This window comes from Watersipora subatra, chromosome 5 (assembly GCF_963576615.1).
Source record: "Watersipora subatra chromosome 5, tzWatSuba1.1, whole genome shotgun sequence".
Classification (NCBI taxonomy): Eukaryota; Metazoa; Bryozoa; class Gymnolaemata; order Cheilostomatida; family Watersiporidae; genus Watersipora; species Watersipora subatra.
Window position 1 is genome coordinate 33,186,969 of NC_088712.1, and position 24,236 is coordinate 33,211,204.

The 24,236-nt window shown below is 37.8% G+C and overlaps 1 protein-coding gene across 1 annotated transcript in view; it reads right to left on the reverse strand.

The window, feature by feature from the left end:
• The window catches only part of LOC137397289 (protein bark beetle-like), a 163,939-nt gene that overhangs the window by 114,956 nt on the left and 24,747 nt on the right, over positions 1-24,236 (reverse strand). The window contains 5 exon segments of the mRNA XM_068083579.1: positions 3,468-3,550; positions 4,430-4,613; positions 7,893-7,987; positions 9,421-9,561; positions 14,956-15,139. Of these exon segments, the coding sequence (XP_067939680.1) occupies positions 3,468-3,550; positions 4,430-4,613; positions 7,893-7,987; positions 9,421-9,561; positions 14,956-15,139 (687 nt within the window).

Below are 24,236 nucleotides of genomic sequence, written 5' to 3' on the forward strand. Positions count from 1 at the left end.
CTTTGAAAGCAACACCATAGGCATAATTAATAACTGTATGAGGCTAATTATAGTAGTTCCTTGTTTAATGTGGTCCTGATATTTCGATGTATGTGAAAAACAGTTCACATTTACGACAGTATATGAATATGAATGACTATTTTTAGGCTTGAAGTTGTGCCTAATGCCAACATGACTAAATGCTTATTATTTTTGTGTGAAATGCAATGCGTAAAAGCTTTGCTGTGCTAAAAAATCATTAAGACGCTAATATCGACTAGTTCAGAAGTGCAAAAGAAGAGTTGAGGTCAGAAGATATGATGGAAGATATCGAACAGCCAAAATATGAAGTCGTTCCAAGCTAAAGCAACAATCAGAACGCAACTGACCAAGCAAACGATGCAAAGATTTTTGTTTAATGAATGCTAATTTGTTAAGACTAACGACTGCAAAGACTACTGACTGCAAAGACTAACGACTGCAAAGGCCACTGACTGCAAAGGCCACTGACTGCAAAGGCCACTGACTGCGAAGACTCCCGACTGCAAAGACTACTGACTACAAAGACTAATGACTGCAAAAGCCACTGACTGCAAAAACTACTGACTGCAAAGACTACTGACTGTAAAGACTATTGACCGCAAAGACTACTGACCGCAAAGACTACTGACCGCAAAGACTACTGACCGCAAAGGCTACTGACCGCAAAGGCTACTGACTGTAAAGACTACTGACTGCAAAGACTACTGACTGTAAAGACTACTGACTGCAAAGACTACTGAATGCAAAGACTACTGAATGCAAAAACTACTGAATGCAAAGACTACTGAATGCAAAGGCTACTGACTGTGAAGACTACTGACTGTATATACTACTGACTGCAAAGACTACTGACTGCAAAGACTACTGAATGCAAAGACTACTGACTGTAAAGTCTACTGACTGCAAAGACTACGGACTGCATAGACTACTGACTGCAAATACTACTGACTGTAAAGACTACTGAATGCGAAGCCTACTGACTGTAAAGACTACTGACTGCAAAGACCCGTAATTATACTTTTCCAAACTAAAGAAACTAAAGAAATCATGTTAGGCATATTATAGAAAGATAAAACATATCATACAAAGATAGAACATATTATAGAAGAATACATCATATGATAGAAAGATACAACATATTATAGAAAGATACAACATATTATAGAAAGATACAACATATTATAGAAAGATACAACATATTATAGAAAGATACAACATATTATAGAAAGATACAACATATTATAGAAAGATACAACATATGTCAGGGTAAAATAGAAAGTGATCTATTATTAAATTTTATGTTCTTCATATTTTAAAACAGACGCACCTTGAAGCAATACTCTTAAAGAATCCATGATATTTCAATTGATTACTTCCGCCCAAAAAAAACTTTAAAAAAATACCTTCGATAATTGTGCATAACATTACAGAAAATGCATTACATAAAATTATATCAAACAATTAATGTAAGAAATTACGTGTAAACTTAAAAGGACCGAATAAATAAAATGATGCTAATTAATAAAGGTTTTTATTGTTATGTAATTACCGTGACACATTTACTGGGTTTCCATGCTTGGAATGGATTTGGAGTTTCTTCCACTCCAAATCATAGAAACATTAAAATCAGAACAAATTCGATGCCATTTTACTAAATTTGTGCAAAGGTATTTGCAGTGAGACTGCTACTCGACGTCACAGGAATGCTCACTGGGAATTCAAATCGATAACATCCAGTGAAGACCTCCCCTCGGGATGGAAAAATTCAGTGCATTTTATGACGCTGCGGCGCAGGTATATTTTAACTACTATTGCCAATAATAGATTTCTCATATGACGATGATAAGGTAATTACTTTTTATTTACATTCTCGAGGTCTATGGTTGCGGCACCCTGTAATATATTTTTTGTTTTGACTACATTATCCATGTTATTAGTAACATAATTTCATCTTGTCTGCAAATGGAGGCACTTTTCCTATTCAATTCAATAGAATTTGCCGTCATAAAACTGTATAGCAAGTAGCAAAATCTGTTGCTGTAAAAAGTAAAGGTGACCCTAAGTCGAATGTTTGTTATAAATGGTGAGATAAAAGAAATAGATGAACCACAGGTAATCAATCAAGGGACAATCACAGGCTGAACAACAAGACATAAGAAAAATGGAAAGTGGTGAGACAACATGGATCAATTTTGAAGAAAACTACTTGGAAGAGAAAAGTGACATTTCTGATGAAAGGTGACAAGAGGCTGAATATCATGGAGATGTAGATGACAAAAGTTAAGGGGTGGAAAGCACTGATGGAATGTATTAACTTATCAACCAGTCGACCATCACTAACACTTTCTCTATCAAACACCTGCCAAACTGTGCCAGCCTATGCGCGCATACTAGTGTTGGGTCAGTAAGGAGTTATCCGCTTTTACCGACACCGAGTGATTATCTGTATCCGGAAAACCAATCATTTTCGGTGACAGCTAGTTATCAGCGGCCGGTTTGATATGATCGGTATTTATCCATAAAAGCCTATCGGTAATTGGTTATCCGGAAAGATTTTTGTATTTGACAGGCTACAGTATTACCAGCGACGTGTGCGCGGGAGAGTCTCACGCACAATGAGCTGCTTAGGAAAGAGCTCATTTGACGTCACGCCCACAATTGCTATCTAACGGAATGAGAAAGAAATGAGAAAAATGAAAAAGAAAAATCGCGCGTCAATTGATGCTATGATTAATAGCAAAAACGCATGTTTGAGGAACACGCTAATCAAAAAGAGTCGCTCAGTGCACATTTGCAATCACAACTTTTTTTCTCAGACATTCTGAAAACACAACACATGAGAATTATATTATAACTCTTTCTTCAACGAACATTACCACGCTTACCTATAGGTATCTAGTATTATATTACGTCTTACATTGATAAAATGTAAAACGTATATACGTTTTATATTTTATCAAATATAAAACGTATATTACATTTTATATTTGATAAAACCCCCGTTTTATATTTGATACGTTTGATATATTTATACGTTTTATATTTGATTAATCCCCCGGCGTTATATAAAAATGGGCAGTAGGTAAGCTGAAGTTAACACACACTAAAAACCATATACCGAACTACAATGCCGACAATACCGAACTTTCTTAGTTGGCAAAGGATACCGAAGATGGTAAATACCAAAGATACCGACACCGGGAAAACCGATAAAAAAGTGCAAGGATATCCTATCCGGCACTAAATTATATACCGGCCCAACACTAGCGCGACCCATCAAGCACTTGCTTTACTAAGACAAGCTGCAGTGTCACCCTTTCACATGTTTGCACCACTTCTGCGGTAACATGATTCTTTATAACTATTATAGGGGTATGTAGTATAATGCATGTTTGACATAAGATGTCTCAACTTGGAGAATGAGTAACGTGATCGTAAAGTCATACCTCTATGATGACAGACATAAATTCTGTCTGTTGATGCCTTTCTTCCCTTGTTTTATACTCAGATATGTAGTCAATGTATATGCCTGAATAAGAAACATGGTAGACTATAGAGATACTACAGTCCATAGTAGACTATAATAGAGATACTACAGTCCATAGTAGACTATAATAGAGATACTACAGTCCATGGTGGACTATAGAGATACTACAGCCCATAGTAGACTATAGAAATACTACAGCCCATAGTAGACTATAATAGAGATACTACAGTCCATAGTAGACTATAGAGACTCTACACTCCATAGTAGACTATAGAGATATTACACTCCATAGTAGACTATAGAGATATTACACTCCATAGTAGACTATAATAGAGATACTACAGCCCATAGTAGACTATAGAGATACTACAGTCCATAGTAGACGATAGAGACTCTACAGTCCATAGTAGACTATAGAGATACTACAGTCCATAGTAGACTATAGAAACACTACAGTCCATAGTAGACTATAGAGATATTACACTCCATAGTAGACTATAATAGAGATACTACAGCCCATAGTAGACTATAGAGATACTACAGTCCATAGTAGACTATAGAGATACTACAGTCCATAGTAGTCTATACAGATACTACAGTCCATAGTAGACTATAGAGATACTACAGCCCATAGTAGACTATAGAGATACTACAGCCCATAGTAGACTATAGAGATACTACAGCCCATTGTAGACTATAGAGATATTACAGTACATAGTAGACTATACAGATACTGCAGACCACAGTGACCATAGAGATACTATGTTCCAAGAATACAATTAAGTTATGTTTTGATATCCAACTATCGTAAAAGCAAACTTTCTATCACTTTATCGTCAAGCGGTAGAAATTAGGACTGGTTATCAATGTGGCACATGCTTGGAGGTTATAACCTGACAAAGCTAAAGCTATATCACCCACCTATGCCTTCGTTACGCCTAGCCTTGACATTGGACATAATCCGTCGGCCACCGGAGTAGGTTATATTCATTCCAGCGTTGACATTTTCATCCATAGTGCAGTCACTCATTTCCACATCAGCCGCACCTCCTCGTATTCGAAAGCCAGCGCCGTAGTCATTCCTCGAAAACTGACTGTTTGTCACCTGTCAAATAGCAACTGATTGGCTGACACTTCCATTATTTTAAGAACAACCAACAAAATTGCGCATATTGTTCTAAGATGCCAGATAAAATCATGCAAAATTATTATAACCGACATTCGCTTTGCCAGTAAAAGGGTTGAATTCATTTTCCCAAAAATCTGACGAGCCATTTGAAGAATACAACGCCTATATTTGAACGCCACCCCTATATGACCACCACTATAGAAAAAGGGTTGAAAAATAGAGTGCCTTGGCATTCAACTAGAATTTTTACGGTATATAAATTATATTTATATATATATATATATATATAAATGGCCATATGTACTACATGCTTATTTATATATATAAACTAGCTGTGCTACCCGGCATTGCACAGGTATTAAAAATCAGCTTATAAACAATGGGAGGTAATGAGAGTTGCCTGCCACTTGCTGTTAGTCTGGCACATTTCCAATGGATAATTTGAACAAGCTTACTAATAAGAGCTACCGCTTCTTAACTCAAGTTACTGGCTTAAGTTACTCAAATTCATTGGGTAAAGAAGCTTAGCCAATGGCAGCTACATTACCTGCCACTGTTTATAACTTGCTTTAAATCTTGAGAGAATGTGTAGCATAAGAAGTGAGAAATGTTTTTCAACAAACTGTTTTAGCTATGCCTCGAGCTTTCAAATATTTGAATTATGCATTTGCGGGACACACAGAAATAAACAAATACCTTCTTTTAAAAGTTAGAATAGTAAATGTAGTATATGGTGATTAAAAATAGATTTCCTATTCAAAAACACTTCTTATTACCCGTGCAACGCTAGGCACTTAGCTATTATATTCACGATACATATACAGTAGACACTCCTATAACGTAACCTCCTATATGTAAATTCCAGAGAACGTAAAGAATTTATGTGAAGTTTTTGTTTCCTATTACGAAAAAAATTCCATATAACGTAAGGAGTAAAGTCGGGCGAGCTCTCAAATTTGATTTGAATGTTACCTAATCTCACCACACTTGCGAGAAGAAAAAAAGCGTGTAAAAAGCTATATTTATTATATATACAATTTTCGTGACATTCTAGTTCGTCATGATAGATCGTCAGATATTTCGACGAAACAGAGAACCATTGCTGCGCAATTGTTCATAAATAGAAAGACAATCGACTGGTGCAGGTGTAGACGTATAAAGTACTCGTTATTAGTTTTACTTTGCAGAACAGACTTTGCTGTTTAGAACAAAATAAGCAAATCGTTGTAAATGGTCGTCGAAGATGTGTGCACCCCATCCAGGTATTGCAAAAATTAAGCAATCATGGTCTATAAAACCTGTGAGATTAATCAGAAAAAAGTTGTCGATGCAAATTACTAATACTGCAGTTACGGTACAGTTAACAAGTTAGAAGAGATTTTCCTTTTTGTATGGACAAAGGGGTGAGTGTGAAAAGATTTCGAAATGGATTAGGCAATTTAAATGTTTTTATAATGGAAATTACCTCTAACGTAAACGTGCCTAAAACGGAATATTTATGTTGTAAAAGCACCTACTGTATTTTAATGGCAGTATGAGTCACCTACTGTATTTTAATCGCAGTATGAGTCACCTACTGCATTTTAATGGCAGTATGAGTCACCTACTGTATTTTAATGGCAGTATGAGTCACCTACTGTATTTTAATGGCAGTATGAGTCACCTACTGTATTTTAATGGCAGTATGAGTCACCTACTGTATTTTAATGGGAGTGTGAGTCACCTACTGTATTTTAATGGCAGTATGAGTCATCACTCATGAATAGCAAAATATTTCGTGATATTTCGTGATATTTTGTGATAAACTCAATAGTGAATATTGTTATCATACGCTGTCCCGATTAAGACTTCTTACAACAACTCTCATCTGCATCAGTCTAAGAATGTTCCTCTCGGTAAAAACATAAACATCAATAACGATAGCAAGTCCATGAATATAGGTAAATAGCGTGTGACGTGTATAGTGAAGGTTACTTAGTCTTGTTGGTTGTGTTTTTAATTTGTAAACTTTTGGTGTGCTGCGTATAAGAATAATTTAGTCGAGTGTTCATTGCTACAGTCTCCACAGCGATCGCCTTCACTTCCGTTCTGATATTCACTAGGAAAAAAGATCGCACCTGACAGTAATCGAGCCCATATATTCAGATGTGCGAATGTGGAGCCAAAAGTACTACCGCTAAGACAAGCAGCCATTTTGCCACACTTAGTAAATGATTGTGCATATAATCATTTTATCGCTTTCATCACATCAAGATTACTCACACACTAGACTGGTGAAGCCGTAAGAAAGAATGTGTACTTTCAGAGCGCAGAGCACTGTTAGCAATAGGCCTGACTACTTATCCATAGACAAAGAGAATAAAGCTTAGTTCCCATATATGCCGCAAGCACCGGCGACAGCACCGCAGGGCTATCAGCGGTGAAATGTGAACCTACGCGCCAACTACCGGCGGGTAGTTGCCGGCGGTCAACGCAAGAGTTCAGCACTGTTCATCTTTCGCGAAGAGCCGCAGGCGAAATCTTCCCGAAATGCACTAAAAAGGTGAAGGTCAGAATTTTCAAAATGCATCGCTAATAATTGCATAAAAAATGTTTGCTCGCCATGCCGTTTTGAAAATTCTGACCTTCACCATGGCATGGCGAGCAAACATTTTTTATGCAATTATTAGCGATGCAGCTACATGTGAACAGAAGCCATTGAGTCTAACGTCACAAATGTTTTGCTACACAAGATTACCGCTGGGGTCTCACAATTGCTATGAGAACCAGGCTCAAGGTAGACTACATGGGCATTGCGTAAAGTCATTTAGCCAGACCAGCACAGGTTAGAGGTTAGGTCAGAGGTAGACGTGCACAAGTTATTCTCTTCAATAAAAGCTTCACAGAAGTTATATTATTTATAAGAACTCCATTTAATGGTATCTTGTGAAAAGTATTTTGAAGCGAGATACTATTTCGCAAAGAATTCGCAGAGAAGCTACATGCATGTCCCATTGCTTCAAGCCAAACTTCTGCATGCTATCTATTTAACTTCAAATATCTCCTTTGACATAACTCAAGTCAAGCAGACTATCTTTTAGCTACCAGCTAAACACATGAAATTATCTTTTCAAAAAACAACTTGATAAAGCTAAAGTCAAAAAACTGTCCAAAAGTTGTATGATGTTATCTACAATAGCGTTGTGATGTTGTGATGTTGTGATGTTGTGATGTTGTGATGTTGTGATGTTGTGATGTTGTGATGTTGGAGTCTACCTTAATGAAACTTCGAGGATTCTCAATAAGTACTCCGTGTTGGTTGTTGTCTGTAGCTGTAACTCTATCTAGAATAACATCTTCTGCTGGGCTCGCTATACAACACAGATAACAAAACAGATAACAACACAGCTAACATATAACATATAACATTAGTCAATGAGAAAACATAAAAAACTTGTTTTTAGAAATGAGTGAGGCTCCATCTACCCAACCTTACTGACTTTGGTCCAAAAGGTAAGTGGTAACAATACATAACATATCTATAACTTAGGCGTACGCTGACATTGCGTGAAAAGTGGTAACGTCACGTATGTTGACGTTATGCGTAACTTCGAACTACAAGGATGGTCTGAAACTTGATGACTTGAACAAAACCAAAAAGCCAAGAAGATATATGACTATGCAGAAAGCAATATGAACTTTCAAACCACCTATAAGCCAAATTTGATTAAAGATGAAAGTTACAGTAAACCACTAGAGTCCAGGAGCTAGAGTACTCTGACGATACAAATGTCCTGACTCAACAGCGTTCTGAAACTACAGCGCCCTGAGGCTACAGCGCCCTGAGGCTACAGCGCCCTGAGGCTACAGCATCCTGAGGCTACAGTACCTTGAGGCTACAGCGTCCTGACGCTACAGCGCCCTGAGGCTACAGCGTCATGAAGCTACGGCGCCCTGAGGCTACAGTACCTTGAGGCTACAGCGTCCTGAAGCTACTGCGCCCTGAGGCTACAGTGTCCTGAGGCTACAGTGCCCTGAGGCTACAGCGTCCTAAGGCTACAGCGCCCTGAGGCTACGGTACCTTGAGGCTACAGCGTTCTGAAGCTACAGTGCCCTGAGGCTACAGTATCTTGAGGCTACAGTGCCCTGAGGCTACAGCGTTCTGAGGCTACAGCGCCCTGAGGCTACAGTATCTTGAGGCTACAGCGTCTTGAAGCTACAGCGCCCTGAGGCTACAGTGTCCTGAGGCTACAGTGCCCTGAGGCTATAGCGTCCTGAAGCTACTGTGCCCTGTGGCTACAATGTTCTGAGGCTACAGTGCCTTGATGCTACCATGCCTTGAGGTTGCAGTACCCTGAGGCTACAGCAACCTGAGGTTACAGAGCATTGAGGCTACAGCGTCCTGAAACTATCGCACCCTGAGGCTACAGTGTTCTACAGCCACAGTGTCCTGAGATTACAGCATACAGAGGCCACAGCGCCGTGAGGTTACGGTACCCTGAGGCTACAGCATCCAGAGGTTACAACACCCTGAGACTATGATGTTCTGTAGCTACAGCACCCTGTGGCTACCATGTTCTGATGCTACAAAACCTTGAGGCTAAGGTGCTGAGGCTACAGCACCCTGAGGCTTCAGCATTCTGAGGTTACAGTGTTGTGAGACTAATATTCTCAAGTCTACAGTCTACGATATGGCGAAATTACAACACTTGCCAGCTGAATTCTGCTATGCTCTAAATTACGATCAGCGTACGATACCTCCCCTTTCAATAAGGATGGCGGCTTTAAAGAGTAAAATCCTCACCTGACGAGGAGGAGATGAGGAGGACAAACCGCACACAACCTAGAACCCTGTCACACGGTCTGTTGTAGATGGAGTCCAAAGAGAAGACAATAGTGAGCACATTTTGTGTGGTTACCTCAGCCTGTGGGAGGCCGATAGTACCTGCAGAGACATGGATTGTGTGAGGCAACATCCATATGTATGTATTTGTTAACATAGAATAATCGGTTTTTTGTGGGCATAGATAGACTTTACCAACCACTTCAACTTTCAATCTTCAAAACTTATAGTGGTTTAAAAACTAGATGACGCGGGACTCTGTTGAATATTATTCGATACCTGATTAAGTTAATCGCTCTCTGTATAGCAATAAAGCTGATCCTTGCTGAATATTGGTTAAAATGTGAATAAAGTATTGTGATAATAATTTTATTGCTTGTAAAGTATTTTAGGTAACCACTTACCTATAAAATCATAGTCAGTTCTATGTGAACGGATAGATATAGTAGTAAAGATCTTATAATAACAATCCTATCAGTATCTTACAATAACTGTAGAGCAGTCACAGCCCTTGCGTGTCAACTAGACACACATGTGCAATGAAAAATGTGTGTTTATTTATTGCATCTACCTCAAACTCGTCTTTCTGATTGCGTGTAACATTTAATGTTTCCTCCTCAGCATGAAACAACAAAAAGGGAGCAAATGTTAGAAAGAATAGGAGACCAAGGATTTATCATTTCACAGCTTCAATGTGATACACCAGAGAGATGGGTGTGAAAATAGTGCAGACATTACCACAGACCGGTAGACGGACATTTCGGCTGAGAACGTTTCGGCGGCGGACGTTTCGGCTTCATATTTTTTATACCTAGAATGTTTCGGCTGATAGCTTTTTTATTTGCGTAAGTTCAAATGTATGAAAAAATTTAACAAGTGTAAGATATATAAAATATTAACAATTGTTAATATGAATACAAATACAGTCAAACATGGATAACTCGAACTTCAAGGGACCGAGCAAAAGTGTTCGAATTATCAGAGCATTCAAGTTATCAGAGCACTGTCACAAGTCCATATATTTACTTATTTATTAGTAGATACATGTACATATACAAACTATAATATAAATCAAAAGCACAAATGGCTTGTTTCAAATTAAATGCTTCTAATGTAAAGTTTAAAACGTTTTCATGAAAAAGTATAGAGATTTTTCTATCACTTGAGATTAGTTTGTTGTTTGAGGTGATGTTATTGCCAGGACGTTTTTCAGATTGACATTGGCAAAACTTGATCGTTGTTGAAATGCTCAAAAGAAAAGACATTTTTTTCTTTTGGGGTTTTACCCACGATCAATTTTGCCGTTTTTTCTTGAAGTTTATGCAGATTACCTTACTTTACCTGGGATTCGTTAAGAGCGACACTCCGAGGCAGTTCAATTAGAAGTTTTACGAGGTTTCACGGTACATTCTATATCACTCACGCTTTTTTAATAGATACTTATTGAATGTACACACGTATTCTGTGTTTAGGTCAAACGATGAATAGTTTTTTGTAGCTCAGACAACGTATACGTTTAATAACAACATTTTTTAAGACGTTTTAAACATTCAACATTCCGACGTTGATTCAACACGGAATCAATGTCAGAAAACTATTCATCACGGGCTAGCCGAGTCACGCACTCAAGGATTTTCGCCACGCACATACAAAACAACATGCGATTTTTGTTTTGTATGTGCGTGGCGAAAATTCTTGCGCGCGTGACCCGGCTAGCCCGTGCTATTCATCGTATCGCAGTGTAAATCAAATTTCACCAAACTTTTAGAAAAGTTGTTGACAAAAATATTTTGCCGATGGTGGTAATAACGACGCTTATGAATTACGAAAAGATGAAGTTCACCTCTATGGCTTTGAATAAAGTGATTTTCTAAAGCGAAACAACCGTTTCGGTAGCTGTTGGGCAAAAAAACAGTTCGAATTAACAGTGTTGAGTTCGAGTTATCTATAGCAATTTATCATTACGTGGGAACGGACCAAAGGAAATGTTCGAATTAACCATGTGTTCGAGCTATCCGTGGACGAGTTATCCATGTTTGACTGTATTAAATGTTTGGTTGTCCACCTCGTAGGTTGTGCCTCACACCTCGTAAAAATTGTGAAATTGTTTTATGTCCATGAATTTTATCTCGGCAGAGATTGAACAGTCGGCGTTGTAGCTCACGGTACACTTTCTTTGTCCTTTTCCGTGGTCGAACACCACGCTCATTCAGCAGAAGGACTCCAGAAACACGGGATGCCTCAGTTTGAAAACATTCAAACAATTTCCAAACAGAAGGATGGGTTTGTCCAACAAGCGAGGCAAACTTGTTGCTCCATCCCTCGCAAGCATTGCTTGTTCTCTAAGCACCATCCAGAGTGACCTGGGGCGGATTCCAGTTCACTGGTGGGAAGAGTGGTGGGATTCGACAAAACCTGATGGCAATGTCGTTTGCCTGATCATTTAGTTGTCGAATGCACATTTTGCCAGTCACAAAGGTCTCGTCAGAGTAAGTGAGGAGTTGTTCAGCTTCCTCGGGAACAGCGTCTTTCAGATGCTGCATGCCGTCCATCACTCCATCAGGTGGGAGGAGGGCCAATGCATCAAGTTGTCAACAGAACAGTCTGAAGTCCTCATCGTTTCAGTAAGTGGTTCAAGAAGGTAAGCCCAAGATCCTGGATTTTACGCCAGGTTGACTGTGTAAGATGGTAGAAGCAGTACTGTATTTCCACATAAGGTTCAAACACAGCATGTACTGCACACTCCACTGCAATTCGAAATCGATGCGATGATGATTGATGATGGATCACATCCTTTCTCCTCAAGAACACAAGCATTGTCTGGTAGCCTGCTTAGGTTTTCCCCTTCAGTAGAATGTAGACAAGGGGCAAAAAGACTCCTGACACTCTTCCATGAATCACGTAGGGTTGCATGAAGATGTTTGGAGTCATAGCGTAGTTGCCATCCATAGCCCATCTGGTAATTATCATGGGAATGTCTCCACACAACATAAAATGCACTTTGCATACGCTATTTAATAATTGAAGTTTATAATTTTGTCTTTGTAGAAATAAATGAGGATAGAATATATTAAATAAATGCAATAACATGAATTAATTTCCTTCTAAATACAAGTTAATCGATTTGAATATATCATTGAGGCCGAAACGTCTACAGCCGAAACATCCTAGGCCGAAACGTCTACAGCCGAAACATCCGAGGCCGAAACGTCCCACATTCCCACAGACCAAACTGGTTGATGGTGAAGAATAGCAAAAGCTAGCAGGAAAGCTATGGTTTCCCATAATTGCATTGAGCAGAGTGGCTAAGCTAGCAAAGCTATAGCTAGCACAAAAATGCTATCTAGCAGCATGAGTGTAGGTAGCAAAAGCAAGCAATTAATACCTCGCTTACCAAATTCTGTAAATTATATAGCAAACAGAGTTATCATATCATACAATGACATAGTATAAAGGTTAACCATCAAGTTTGGCATTCTATTAGCAATGGAGTCAGAGAATGGAGGAACGTTGCTTCAATTACGAATAGACAAGACAACTCAACAACTTGAAACTCTTCCCTAATACAAAATAGATGACTACATCATGAAGTGCTATGAATAGAGCAATATAATTTTTAACAATCCACTTTTCTAATCTCAAAGAGTATCAAAACAGATGGGAAAGATTACCATTCATCTCTAACTTCCTCTTATAAACGCCTGAAAACTGTTCTCTATCAGGTGTGTATTTTACCTCGGTCAGAAGTCCCAGCAGGTATTTTATAAACAAAACAATCATTAACAAACTACAGTGTAATTCACAACTGTAAAATAGCAGATATACCTTTAGACGTATGTGAACAAGAAAATTGATCTCCCTAAAGGTGCAAACACACTAGGCGATACAAAATGCGATATCGCGCCGAGTCGTGCCAATCTGCGCTGGAACTCGTCTAGCAAGTTGAAACTGAGCAATAAAACTAGACTTTCTCAATCCGTATACCGCTACGTATACTGCTACGTATCTCGATACGTAGCAGTCAACCAGCCTATGACAAATCAGCATGGTTTTTACTGAATCCAATATCTTTATAAAACAGTGTTCACCGTAAGATCATTTATGATTGCACTGTCTGTCACTAATCACCGGCTTTCAACAAAAAACAAATACGCTGGCTATTAATTCCTTACATGTATACCATTGATGATGGCTCTTGATAGCCAACAACAAATGGAAACAAATCATCTTGTAAATTGCTGTTGTAAATGAGTAAATCGCACACCAAATTACAATGCCATGTTTTCAGCGCAGCGGACTTCAAAACATACATTTCAAAATTGTGTTATGTTGACAGCAATGACTGAACAATAAATGGTCAGTCAGCTTAATCTATATATATATTTCTCAAAGTATGTCGGTTTTCCGGCTATAGATCTTAAAATGTTGGAATAAATATTCCGTACCCAAAACGATTCGATCTCAGACCCTGCCATTCGCCAGTCTGGCGCCTTGCCCACTAGACTAAAAAAATCGAATTGTTAGCTTTCCAATATAAGTCATTACAGGAGAGCAAATACCTAACTGCTTTGTGTATGACGCGGGTCATAGCATAACATCACGAGAAGCTGTTCACTCACATTATTAAACTGGCTAATAGCGAGCAACTTTCACTACTTCTCATTGTTTATAAGACAAAACACTTTTCTCGTGATATGTAGTTTGAAAGTTAGAATGGCAAATATATACAATATATAATATATGGTAAACTCAAATCAATTTTCTGACCAAAGACTCTTCTATTACACGGGCAACGCCGGGTGGCACAGCTAGTATATATATAAATTTCAAAGTCCATCATTCTATCTTTCCAGCTATAGCTTTTAAAATCTAGGAATGAAATCTCCACTTCGTGTTGGATTTGATCCCGGAACCTCCCGTTCACCAGGCGATAACCTAATCAATTAAGCTACGCGGATGCAATGGTTTCGTTAGGCAATATGAGTCGTTACGTTGGTTAAAATACACATAGCACTCCGTGTTACACAACATCCCTAAAGCTTGCTCACACGGCACTTATAAGTAAGTTTAACAATACGAATACTAGCTTACTTAAACTACCCACTGGCAATGTGCCAGGCTAATGGCAAGTGGCAGGCAACTACATTACCTGCCACTGTTTATAAGCAGTCTTTTAATACCCGTGCAACGCCAGGCATTCGGCTTGTATTATTATAAGTAAACATTATTACTTTAACAAAACAGAATATCAGTGAAGAAGTTCAAGAGCATTAGACAATTAAGAACTTCAACCTAAAGGCAGTGAATATTAGTAAAGACAGCAGCATTGCACAAAGATCTCTTTTTTTAACCCATGTTGTGTTAACAAGAGAGATTACTTTGTTAAAACAACACGAGTTAACAAACTAATCTCACTTATTAACACAGGTTGTGTTAACAAACTGACTAAAATAACAGCTGTTGCCTTACAGTATGTAGAAACAGTAGAAACAATACCTAGATCTTCAAGTTCCCAGGTTTGCAATAGCGGGGCCTGCACTTGTGACCCAGCACACACCCCTCCCGGAGCTTTCTGACAATCACCATTGTACAGCTCTAACTTGGCACTTTTCACAGCCGGGTCTTTCTCCATTTCCAACACAGCAACAGTAAGAAATTCTCCAGACACTGTCTCAAATTTCTATTAAGAAGCATTCAGCAAAACATATTACTATCGTAGGAATTGTCAGTTCATGGCTTTCCGCTAAACACACTAATTATGAATCCTTCACTCATATAAAGGATAATATCGTCACACATCTACATACGAATGCCCCAAGACGCAAGAAACTCGAGATACGAGACATTCTAGCTACACTATATGGCCGCTACACTATATGGCCGCTACACTATATGGCCGCTACACTATATGGCCGCTACACTATATGGCCGCTACACTATATGGCCGCTACACTATATGGCCGCTACACTATATGGCCGCTACACTATATGGCCGCTACACTATATGGCCGCTACACTATATGGCCGCTACACTGTATGGCCGCTACACTGTATGGCCGCTACACTGTATGACCGCTACACTGTATGACCGCTACACTGTATGACCGCTACACTATATGACCGCTACACTATATGACCGCTACACTATATGACCGCTACACTATATGACCGCTACACTATATGACCGCTACACTATATGACCGCTACACTATATGACCGCTACACTATATGACCGCTACACTATATGACCGCTACACTATATGACCGCTACACTATATGACCGCTACACTATATGACCGCTACACTATATGACCGCTACACTATATGACCGCTACACTATATGACCGCGACACTACGTGGCCGCTACACTACGTGACCGCTACACTACGTGACCGCTACACTACGTGACCGCTACACTATATGACCGCTACACTATATGACCGCTACACTATATGACCGCTACACTATATGACCGCTACACTATATGACCGCTACACTATATGACCGCTACACTATATGACCGCTACACTATATGACCGCTACACTATATGGCCGCTACACTATATGGCCGCTACACTATATGACCGCTACACTATATGACCGCTACACTATATGACCGCTACACTATATGACCGCTACACTATATGACCGCTACACTATATGACCGCTACACTATATGACCGCTACACTATATGACCGCTACACTATATGACCGCTACACTATATGACCGCTACACTATATGACCGCTACACTATATGACCGCTACACTATATGACCGCTACACTATATGACCGCTACACTATATGACCGCTACACTATATGACTACTACACTATATGACCGAGTATGCGAGAGGACGCTGTTGAGATCAGTGTCGCTCGGTCTTTATTATCAATTCGGTTTGACAAAATTGTTAAAATGTTGGCTAAAAGTTATAGTTATGCTGAGCCGGTTATGCGCGGCAAAAGCGCATAACCGGAAACAGTTACCAAAAATATGACAAAATTAAAGTAATTTTCGTGAAAAATTAAAATTTAGCTTCCAGTGTTTGTTTAGTAAGCCAAATTCATTCAAGTTAATTTCAAGTTTCTATTACTCAAGGTCATAAAAGTTTTGTGTACTGAGCGTGTTGCTCTCAAGCACCTCAGACCACCATTTTCCATAATGTTTATCTCAAACGTAAAAACTTCATTCGGTAGTGTGCGTAGTGATTTTACATTTTATTGCAAATCATAACAATCAAATGAGTATTTATTTGTCCCTTTGTTAGTGTAGGTACTGAATTATAACAATTAAAAACCTTTTTTCCATGGTAATATTTTCTTTAGGTAGGTTTTCATTATATGGTAACGGATTAATTTGTTATTGGCAATTGTATATTATAATAGATAATAGCGCCTTGAGATGCGAGTAAATTGACATACAAACTCAGTTCTAGAACTTTAAGCTCGTATGTCGAGGTATGACTGTAAAATGAAAGAGAAGTCACCCATATGAGATCTCGCCGTGATCTTTTTTTCATGCAAATTTTATGCTCGCTAGCTGAAAGCAAGAGAGTGCTACGGTGCTCACCTTAGCCAGTATTTACATGAAATACATTTACATGAAATTTACATTTACACATGAAATAACGAATTTATGTTAAGTCTTTGCTGCAAATGATGCAAATTCTCTAATTCGATTTGATTAACTCGAATTTTGTAGTTAGCCTTAAAAATAATGCTTCATCTCTTGCCATGCTTGAGAAATAAAATGATGTACATGTATAAGGGTATCTCTATTATATACACTAGTAACCATATAAGGGTATCTCTATTATATACACTAGTGCCCATATAAGGGTGTCTCTATTATATACACTAGTAACCATATGAGGGTATCTCTATTATATACACTAGAAACTCCACCGTCATACAGCCCACGACCAAAGAGATATTGGAAAAAAGAAAGGGTACTGATGGTTGAGAAATGCCATATTAGCAGTCAAATGGCACTGCAGTGCAATAGGATAACTGCCATGGTAGCTGTAATGTACTGTGTGTTATTATATACAACAAATAGCAATAATGAAAGGAAAAGATTATATGTTTATATCTCTCCCCCTGCAATAGGAGAAATGCAATATTGGCCAATATTAGAAGTAAAATGCACTGATATTAGAATAACCAATATTATTAATATAGTAATAATATAAAACCAATGCACAATGTTGTTGACATTTCAAAACGTCATTGCTAGTAATATCAAGAAGTTGTGATATTTATATAGATTTTTAGAAAATCTGTACTACGTAATCATTGTTCTGTAGTCATCCAAACTCACAATTAAATATTGTAATAACCTCATGATTGTTAGAAATAAATCATCGTCATTTCCTTTACTTACACTGCGTTGGACATCAGTTAGAATACCAAAGTACTCAAAGTGTCTAAAATGTCAGTTACTTTGAAATCGGCAAAAATGAAACGATTTCAGTACTCCTACGTTAATTACATAAACCTTCGGTAATTCCACAATGCTATAGACTGGTGAAATGCGCACGTTATTTTTCCGTGAAATGCGCACGACTTAATCGTTCTATTCTCTGTCGCTCGGCGTTTCAATTTCCGGCCTTGACTTTTATTAAACCAAGCTTGTCAAGCGTTTTGTGAAGAATTTCTGCCGTTCAGATGGGTGAGTTTTAAAAGAATTTCGACAATTCACAAAGACTTGGTAACATAATTAAATAGGTTTACATGTGTTTTGTATCGTTATTATACTTTAACGATTCTACAAAACGATGGTTAAATTTGTTGATGAGATTTCGAGACAAGGGTTCGTCTCATTGTTGATGAATAATTTTTGTAAGTTGTGTGCACATGTGCATTTATCATAAAAACTCTCAAACTTCGCATCCGCTCGTTTGGTCATGAGACTAGTAACCATATAAGGGTGTCTCTATTATATATACTAGTACCCTGGTAGTCTAGTGTGTCTCTAAAATATATACTAGTACCCTGGCAGTCTAGTGTGTCTTTATTATATATACTAGTACCCTGGTAGTCTAGTGTGTCTTCATTATACATACTAGCACTCTGGTAGTCTAGTGTGTCTCTACTATACATACTAGTACCCTGGTAGTCTAGTGTGTCTCTATTATATATACTAGTACCCTGGTAGTCTAGTGTGTCTCTAAAATATATACTAGTACCCTGGTAGTCTAGTGTGTCTTTATTATACATATTAGTGCCCTGGCAGTCTAGTGTGTCTCTATATATATACTAGTACCCTGGCAGTCTAGTGTGTCTTTATTATATATACTAGTACCCTGGTAGTCTAGTGTGTCTTTATTATACATACTAGTACTCTGGTAGTCTAGTGTGTCTCTATTATATATACTAGTACCCTGGCAGTCTAGTGTGTCTTTATTATACATACTAGTACCCTGGCAGTCGAGTGTGTCTCTATTATACATACCAGTACCCTGGTAGTCTAGTGTGTCTCTACTATATATACTAGTACCCTGGCAGTTTAGTGTGTCTCTATTATATATACAAGTACCCTGGCAGTCTAGTGTGTCTCTATTACATGTACTAGTACCCTGGTAGTCTAGTGTGTCTCTATTATACATACCAGTACCCTGGTAGTCTAGTGTGTCTCTATTATATATATTAGTACCCTGGCAGTCTAGTGTGTCTCTATTATATATACAAGTACCCTGGCAGTCTAGTGTGTCTCTATTATATATACTAGTACCCTGGCAGTCTAGTGTGTCTCTATAATATATACTAGTACCCTGGCAGTCTAGTGTGTCTCTATAATATATACTAGTACCCTGGCAGTCTAGTGTGTCTCTATTATATATACTAGTACCCTGGTAGTCTGGTGTGTCTCTATTATATATACTAGTACCCTGGCAGTCTAGTGTGTCTCTATTATATATACTAGTACCCTGGTAGTCTAGTGTGTCTCTATAATATATACTAGTACCCTGGCAGTCTAGTGTGTCTTTATTACATATACTAGTACCCTGGCAGTCTAGTGTGTCTCTATAATATATACTAGTACCCTGGCAGTCTAGTGTGTCTCTATTATATATACTAGTACCCTGGTAGTCTGGTGTGTCTCTATTATATATACTAGTACCCTGGCAGTCTAGTGTGTCTCTATTATATATACTAGTACCCTGGTAGTCTAGATCAGGGGTCGCCATGTGAGACCATCAGATGTGCCAATAAAGCACAGAGAATAAGCCGCTGTGCAATTATTCGGGCAATCGATTAGTGCAGGTGTTAGAGTCGGTCTTCTAAGCTGAATGTCATGAGTTGGATTCTCATTGAACGATATCTTTTATCATAAACTTTAACCCTGGCGATGGATAGACGGACGGACCGATAAAGACTGATTTTATTATATATAATGAAGATGTATTTTTGCTTTACTTCATTTTACGCGCAAAACATATTTTTGTTTTGCAGAATAAACCTTGCTGTCTTATAAAAAAAAATTGACGTAAATTGACATTAAAAGCTCTCATTGAATTATTGTAAAATTACCAAAATCATAGAGCCTAAACCAAGTGAAAGTGATAATTAAAAAAAAAGTATTGTCGATACAAACCAATAATACGATAACCATTAATTAATTAAGCACATCAATTAGATTAAGTACTGTTTCAGCTTATTGGAAGTTATTGAAAAAATCTTTATTTTGAGTACAAAATCGAAATCAGCGTGTTTGATTTACGATAAAAAAACAATGAGCGCTGTTTGTGGCAGTTATGGTATTACTCACATTTAAAAAAAATTAGAACTTGATAAAGGAATTTGTCATTAATGACTAAAACAGAGTTAAGGTAGGGCCACACGTATCGTGTAATTTCAACTAATCTGGGAAATTCCATTCGTACGAAATTTCTGACCTGCCACACGGAGTTTCCCCACAACGGATTCGTACGAAACTAACTTTCAACTAGCAAATCAGAACGCAGTGATAAATTGAAGCCGATTCCGTTTCAATCTTTCTGGATATGCGCCAAAGAAAACGACCTTCAACATTCAACTAACCTTTTCCACTGACCAATCAAACAACGATTCGTAGGAATTTCTGAAGTTTCGTTCAATTCAGGATTCGTTCATCATGCGCAACCAATGATGGACGAATGCGTCCAAATGTCAATTCGTACGAATCGTTTCGTCCAAATTTCGCCGATTTCGTGAGAACTTTGTCTCGTGTGGCCTTACCTTTAGCTAGAGTCTAAACCACTAAACCTGAAGATGCAGATGTGGAGTGTCAATTAAGTAAAATAATCAAATATATTTTCCGCAGTCCCAATTTACAAGTCAGAAAGCGATCTATCTATATCTGAAAGCGTCACATTTCAAATACAAATGGTATATTATTTAAAGCACATAAATTGCAGTACTGTTTCAGCTTATTCAGGTTCTTCAATATCTTGGCTTTCAAATGAGCCATTGTTTGACACGGTGAGACAGACATTGGTTGGTGTTTATAGGATTTCCCCAGAGCTCTACTGCAGAAATGTTCAATGGTATAGGCACAGAAATTATGACATCACAATTCTCATATTCGGTGTTGTGGGCTCTTACCGCTTACTTTTATCGCTTATCGCTTACCGCTTATATTTATAAACTACGAAAATGACGCTACTAGCAGGCGAAGGTAGGACAACTCCAAAGAACCAATGAAGGCAATAAAGGAATCAGCGTCATTAGCTCTCCATGTACAGATTATTTTTATGATAAATAACTCAGATTTCAAGCACCATACTATATTTGCCTGATAATATTATGCGCTAAGCGCTCTCTTTTTCTTCTGATGTTGAGGGGCACAACTGAGGCTGATTAATTTCAAGCATTGCGTGATCTCGCAAAAGTGCAATTTACATATAGCCCTAGGGCCACGCCACTGCAGGTCACAATCTAATCGATGTGATTTCATTACCTTTACCACCATTGGTGGTTAACAACCAGGTATGTTGTTAGTGGCCATTTCTGTTTTTTTTTTAATTTTGTAGAAATCAATTGAATTGAATCAATCGTTGGGGTCGACTTCACTCCAGGATTGTTCAAAATAGAAAAAAAGCCTACTGTAAATAACCTAATCGGTCTATAAGCTAGTATCTTACACAAAGTGATTAATTTAACTGTCCAATATACCTGTTTTCTATTTTCCACATAATTTATTCGAATATAATCCTACGACCAAACACGTCAAAGCGATTGTTTGGGAGCTCTATGATAAATGCATATGTGCACACAACTCCCGAAAATTATTCATCAATACCGTCGCAAACCCTTGTACCGAACTCTTGTTAACAAATTTAAACAACAACAATTTAAGCATAAACCTATGTAAATATGTTACCAAGTCTTTGAAATGTGTAGACAATATCCTAAACCTTACCCATCTGATCAGATTATACATAAATAGACAGATTAATTTGGCCTAAAATCGTTATTAAAACTTAAAGGTTGACTTGCAACAAAATCCACATTACAGTTATTTGGTATCAAAAGATTCACCATGTCTTACTCTGTTATGTTGCAGGTGCCAAATACGTGGAAATGTGATTACAAGCTCTTAAAAGCTCAAAAACAAAAAGCCGCCATAGACTGGAATCTCTTTATTTCTCTGGCATAGTCGTGAAATCTATTTAATGTCTTGTCGCGTGATGTTCTCACGTGAATTGAAAGCACAACAAAAAGCTCAATATAAAACTTATCATAGCGCTAGTTTATGACAAACACTTTGGGTTTTACCGAAGACCCCGTATCAAATATAGATGCTCGCTACTTTACAGTTTTGTTTCGGTTTGGTCTAATCGGCAAGTCGTAATCTGATCATGTGACCCAATACTTCGCAAATAATTTCTGCAGCACTTTTCGATTATCACAAGTGACCAACAGGCTCGTCATGATTATCAGACAATGACATGTACTCCTTCAAGCTAAGGCTAAAAAATTAAACGAATTTTTACGGTAAGTTATAAGATATCAGTGCTAAAAGTGACAGCATTACAATGATGATAAAATAGACGAGTAAGAACAATAGACATGGTTTTATAGAATGCGTGAAGTATATTTGTGAAAATATTTCGACGAATAAGGTTGCATGAAAGTGTAAACAGAAACCATCCTGTAACAACTACGTCCCATCTGAGCTGTTTTGGAAAGCGAATCCAAACTATGGCGGTCTCGTGTGGCTGCGATTTTCTGTTCGTTTTTGAGCTTTTAAGAGCTTGTAATCACATTTCCACATATTTTGCACCTACAACAGAGTAAGACATGGAGAATCTTTTTATATCAAATAACTGTAATGTGAATTTTGTTGCAAGCCAACCTTTAACAAGTCTTATTTTTATCAAAATGAAGACCGGCCAACGAAACGCCGAGCGACAGAGAATAGAACCATTAAGTCGTGCGCATTTCACGAAAAAAATGTGCACATTTCACCAGTCTATGGCATTGTCCAATTGCCGAAGGTTTTACGTAATTAACGTAGAAGTACTGAGAAGTAATCGTTTCTTTTTTTCGATTTCAAAGTAACTGACATTTTAGACACTTATGAGTACAGTACACTGAGATACGATTACCCCGATATACGATTTTTTCACCTTACGAAGTTGAACATTGTGAGATCTTCACCTTACTATACGAATTTTATTTTACCATACGAATTTGAGAAAGGTTTCGCCTGAGTTAAAATTTGGCAGTCGGTGTGCTCATAACGCACATCAAAATAATAAAGATGCCGAAATGCGGATTGCCGAAAACATTTAACAACGTTTAGAAGAGACACAATGACCGACTTCTCTCAGCTCAGGGTTCCACGTGAGAAATTTTGTGAAAAGCACATAATCGAGAGCGAGTATTCATTTTTAGCATTATGATCCCTCTACAATAAAAAAGGAAAAATGATTTCCATGACAACAGAGTTGTAAGTCATAAATAAATAGAAAGAAGACGCCTGTATTGTTAATATTGCCAAGGAATATGTTCGCAACCAATCAACAATTGCAATTATTAAAAATGAGAAATTCGTTAAAGCAAGCACAAGGAGGAGCTTACGACTGACGACTTAAAGGAGTTGAAAGCAATACACGGGATGTAGAAGAGACAAAAACCTATATCGGCAGAAAGGTGTTAAGCGTTAATTTACCGATGTGAACTGGTACATAAAAACAATACTGTACAATGCATATAATTATTTATCTTCTTTGTGTGGCTTTTTTTTGTGCTTTATTCAATACATTTCATGTTTTATTTATTTCATTTTGATTTTATGTTTTATTTTCTTGTTTAAAGGTTGACTTGCAACAAAATTCACATTACAGTTATTTGATATGAAAAGATTCACCATGTCTTACCCTGTTGTGTTGTAGGTGCCAAATATGTGGGAATGTGATTACAAGCTCTTAAAAGCTCAAAAACGAACAGAAAATCGCAGCCACACGAGACCACCGTAGTTTGGCTTCTCTTTTCAAAACGGCTCAAATGTGACGTAATTGTGAAAAATGGTTTCTGTTTACACTTTCATGCAACCTTATCCGTTGAAATATTTTCACAAATATACTTCACGCATTTGATAAAACCATGTCTATCGTTCTTACGCGTCTATTTTATCGTCATTGTAAATGCTGAAAATTTTAGCTGTGGTATCTTATAACTTGCCGTAAAAATTCATTTAATTTTTTAGCCTTACCTCGAAGGAGTACATATCATTGTCTGATAATCATGACGAACCTTTTGGTCACCTGTGATAATCGAAAAGTACTG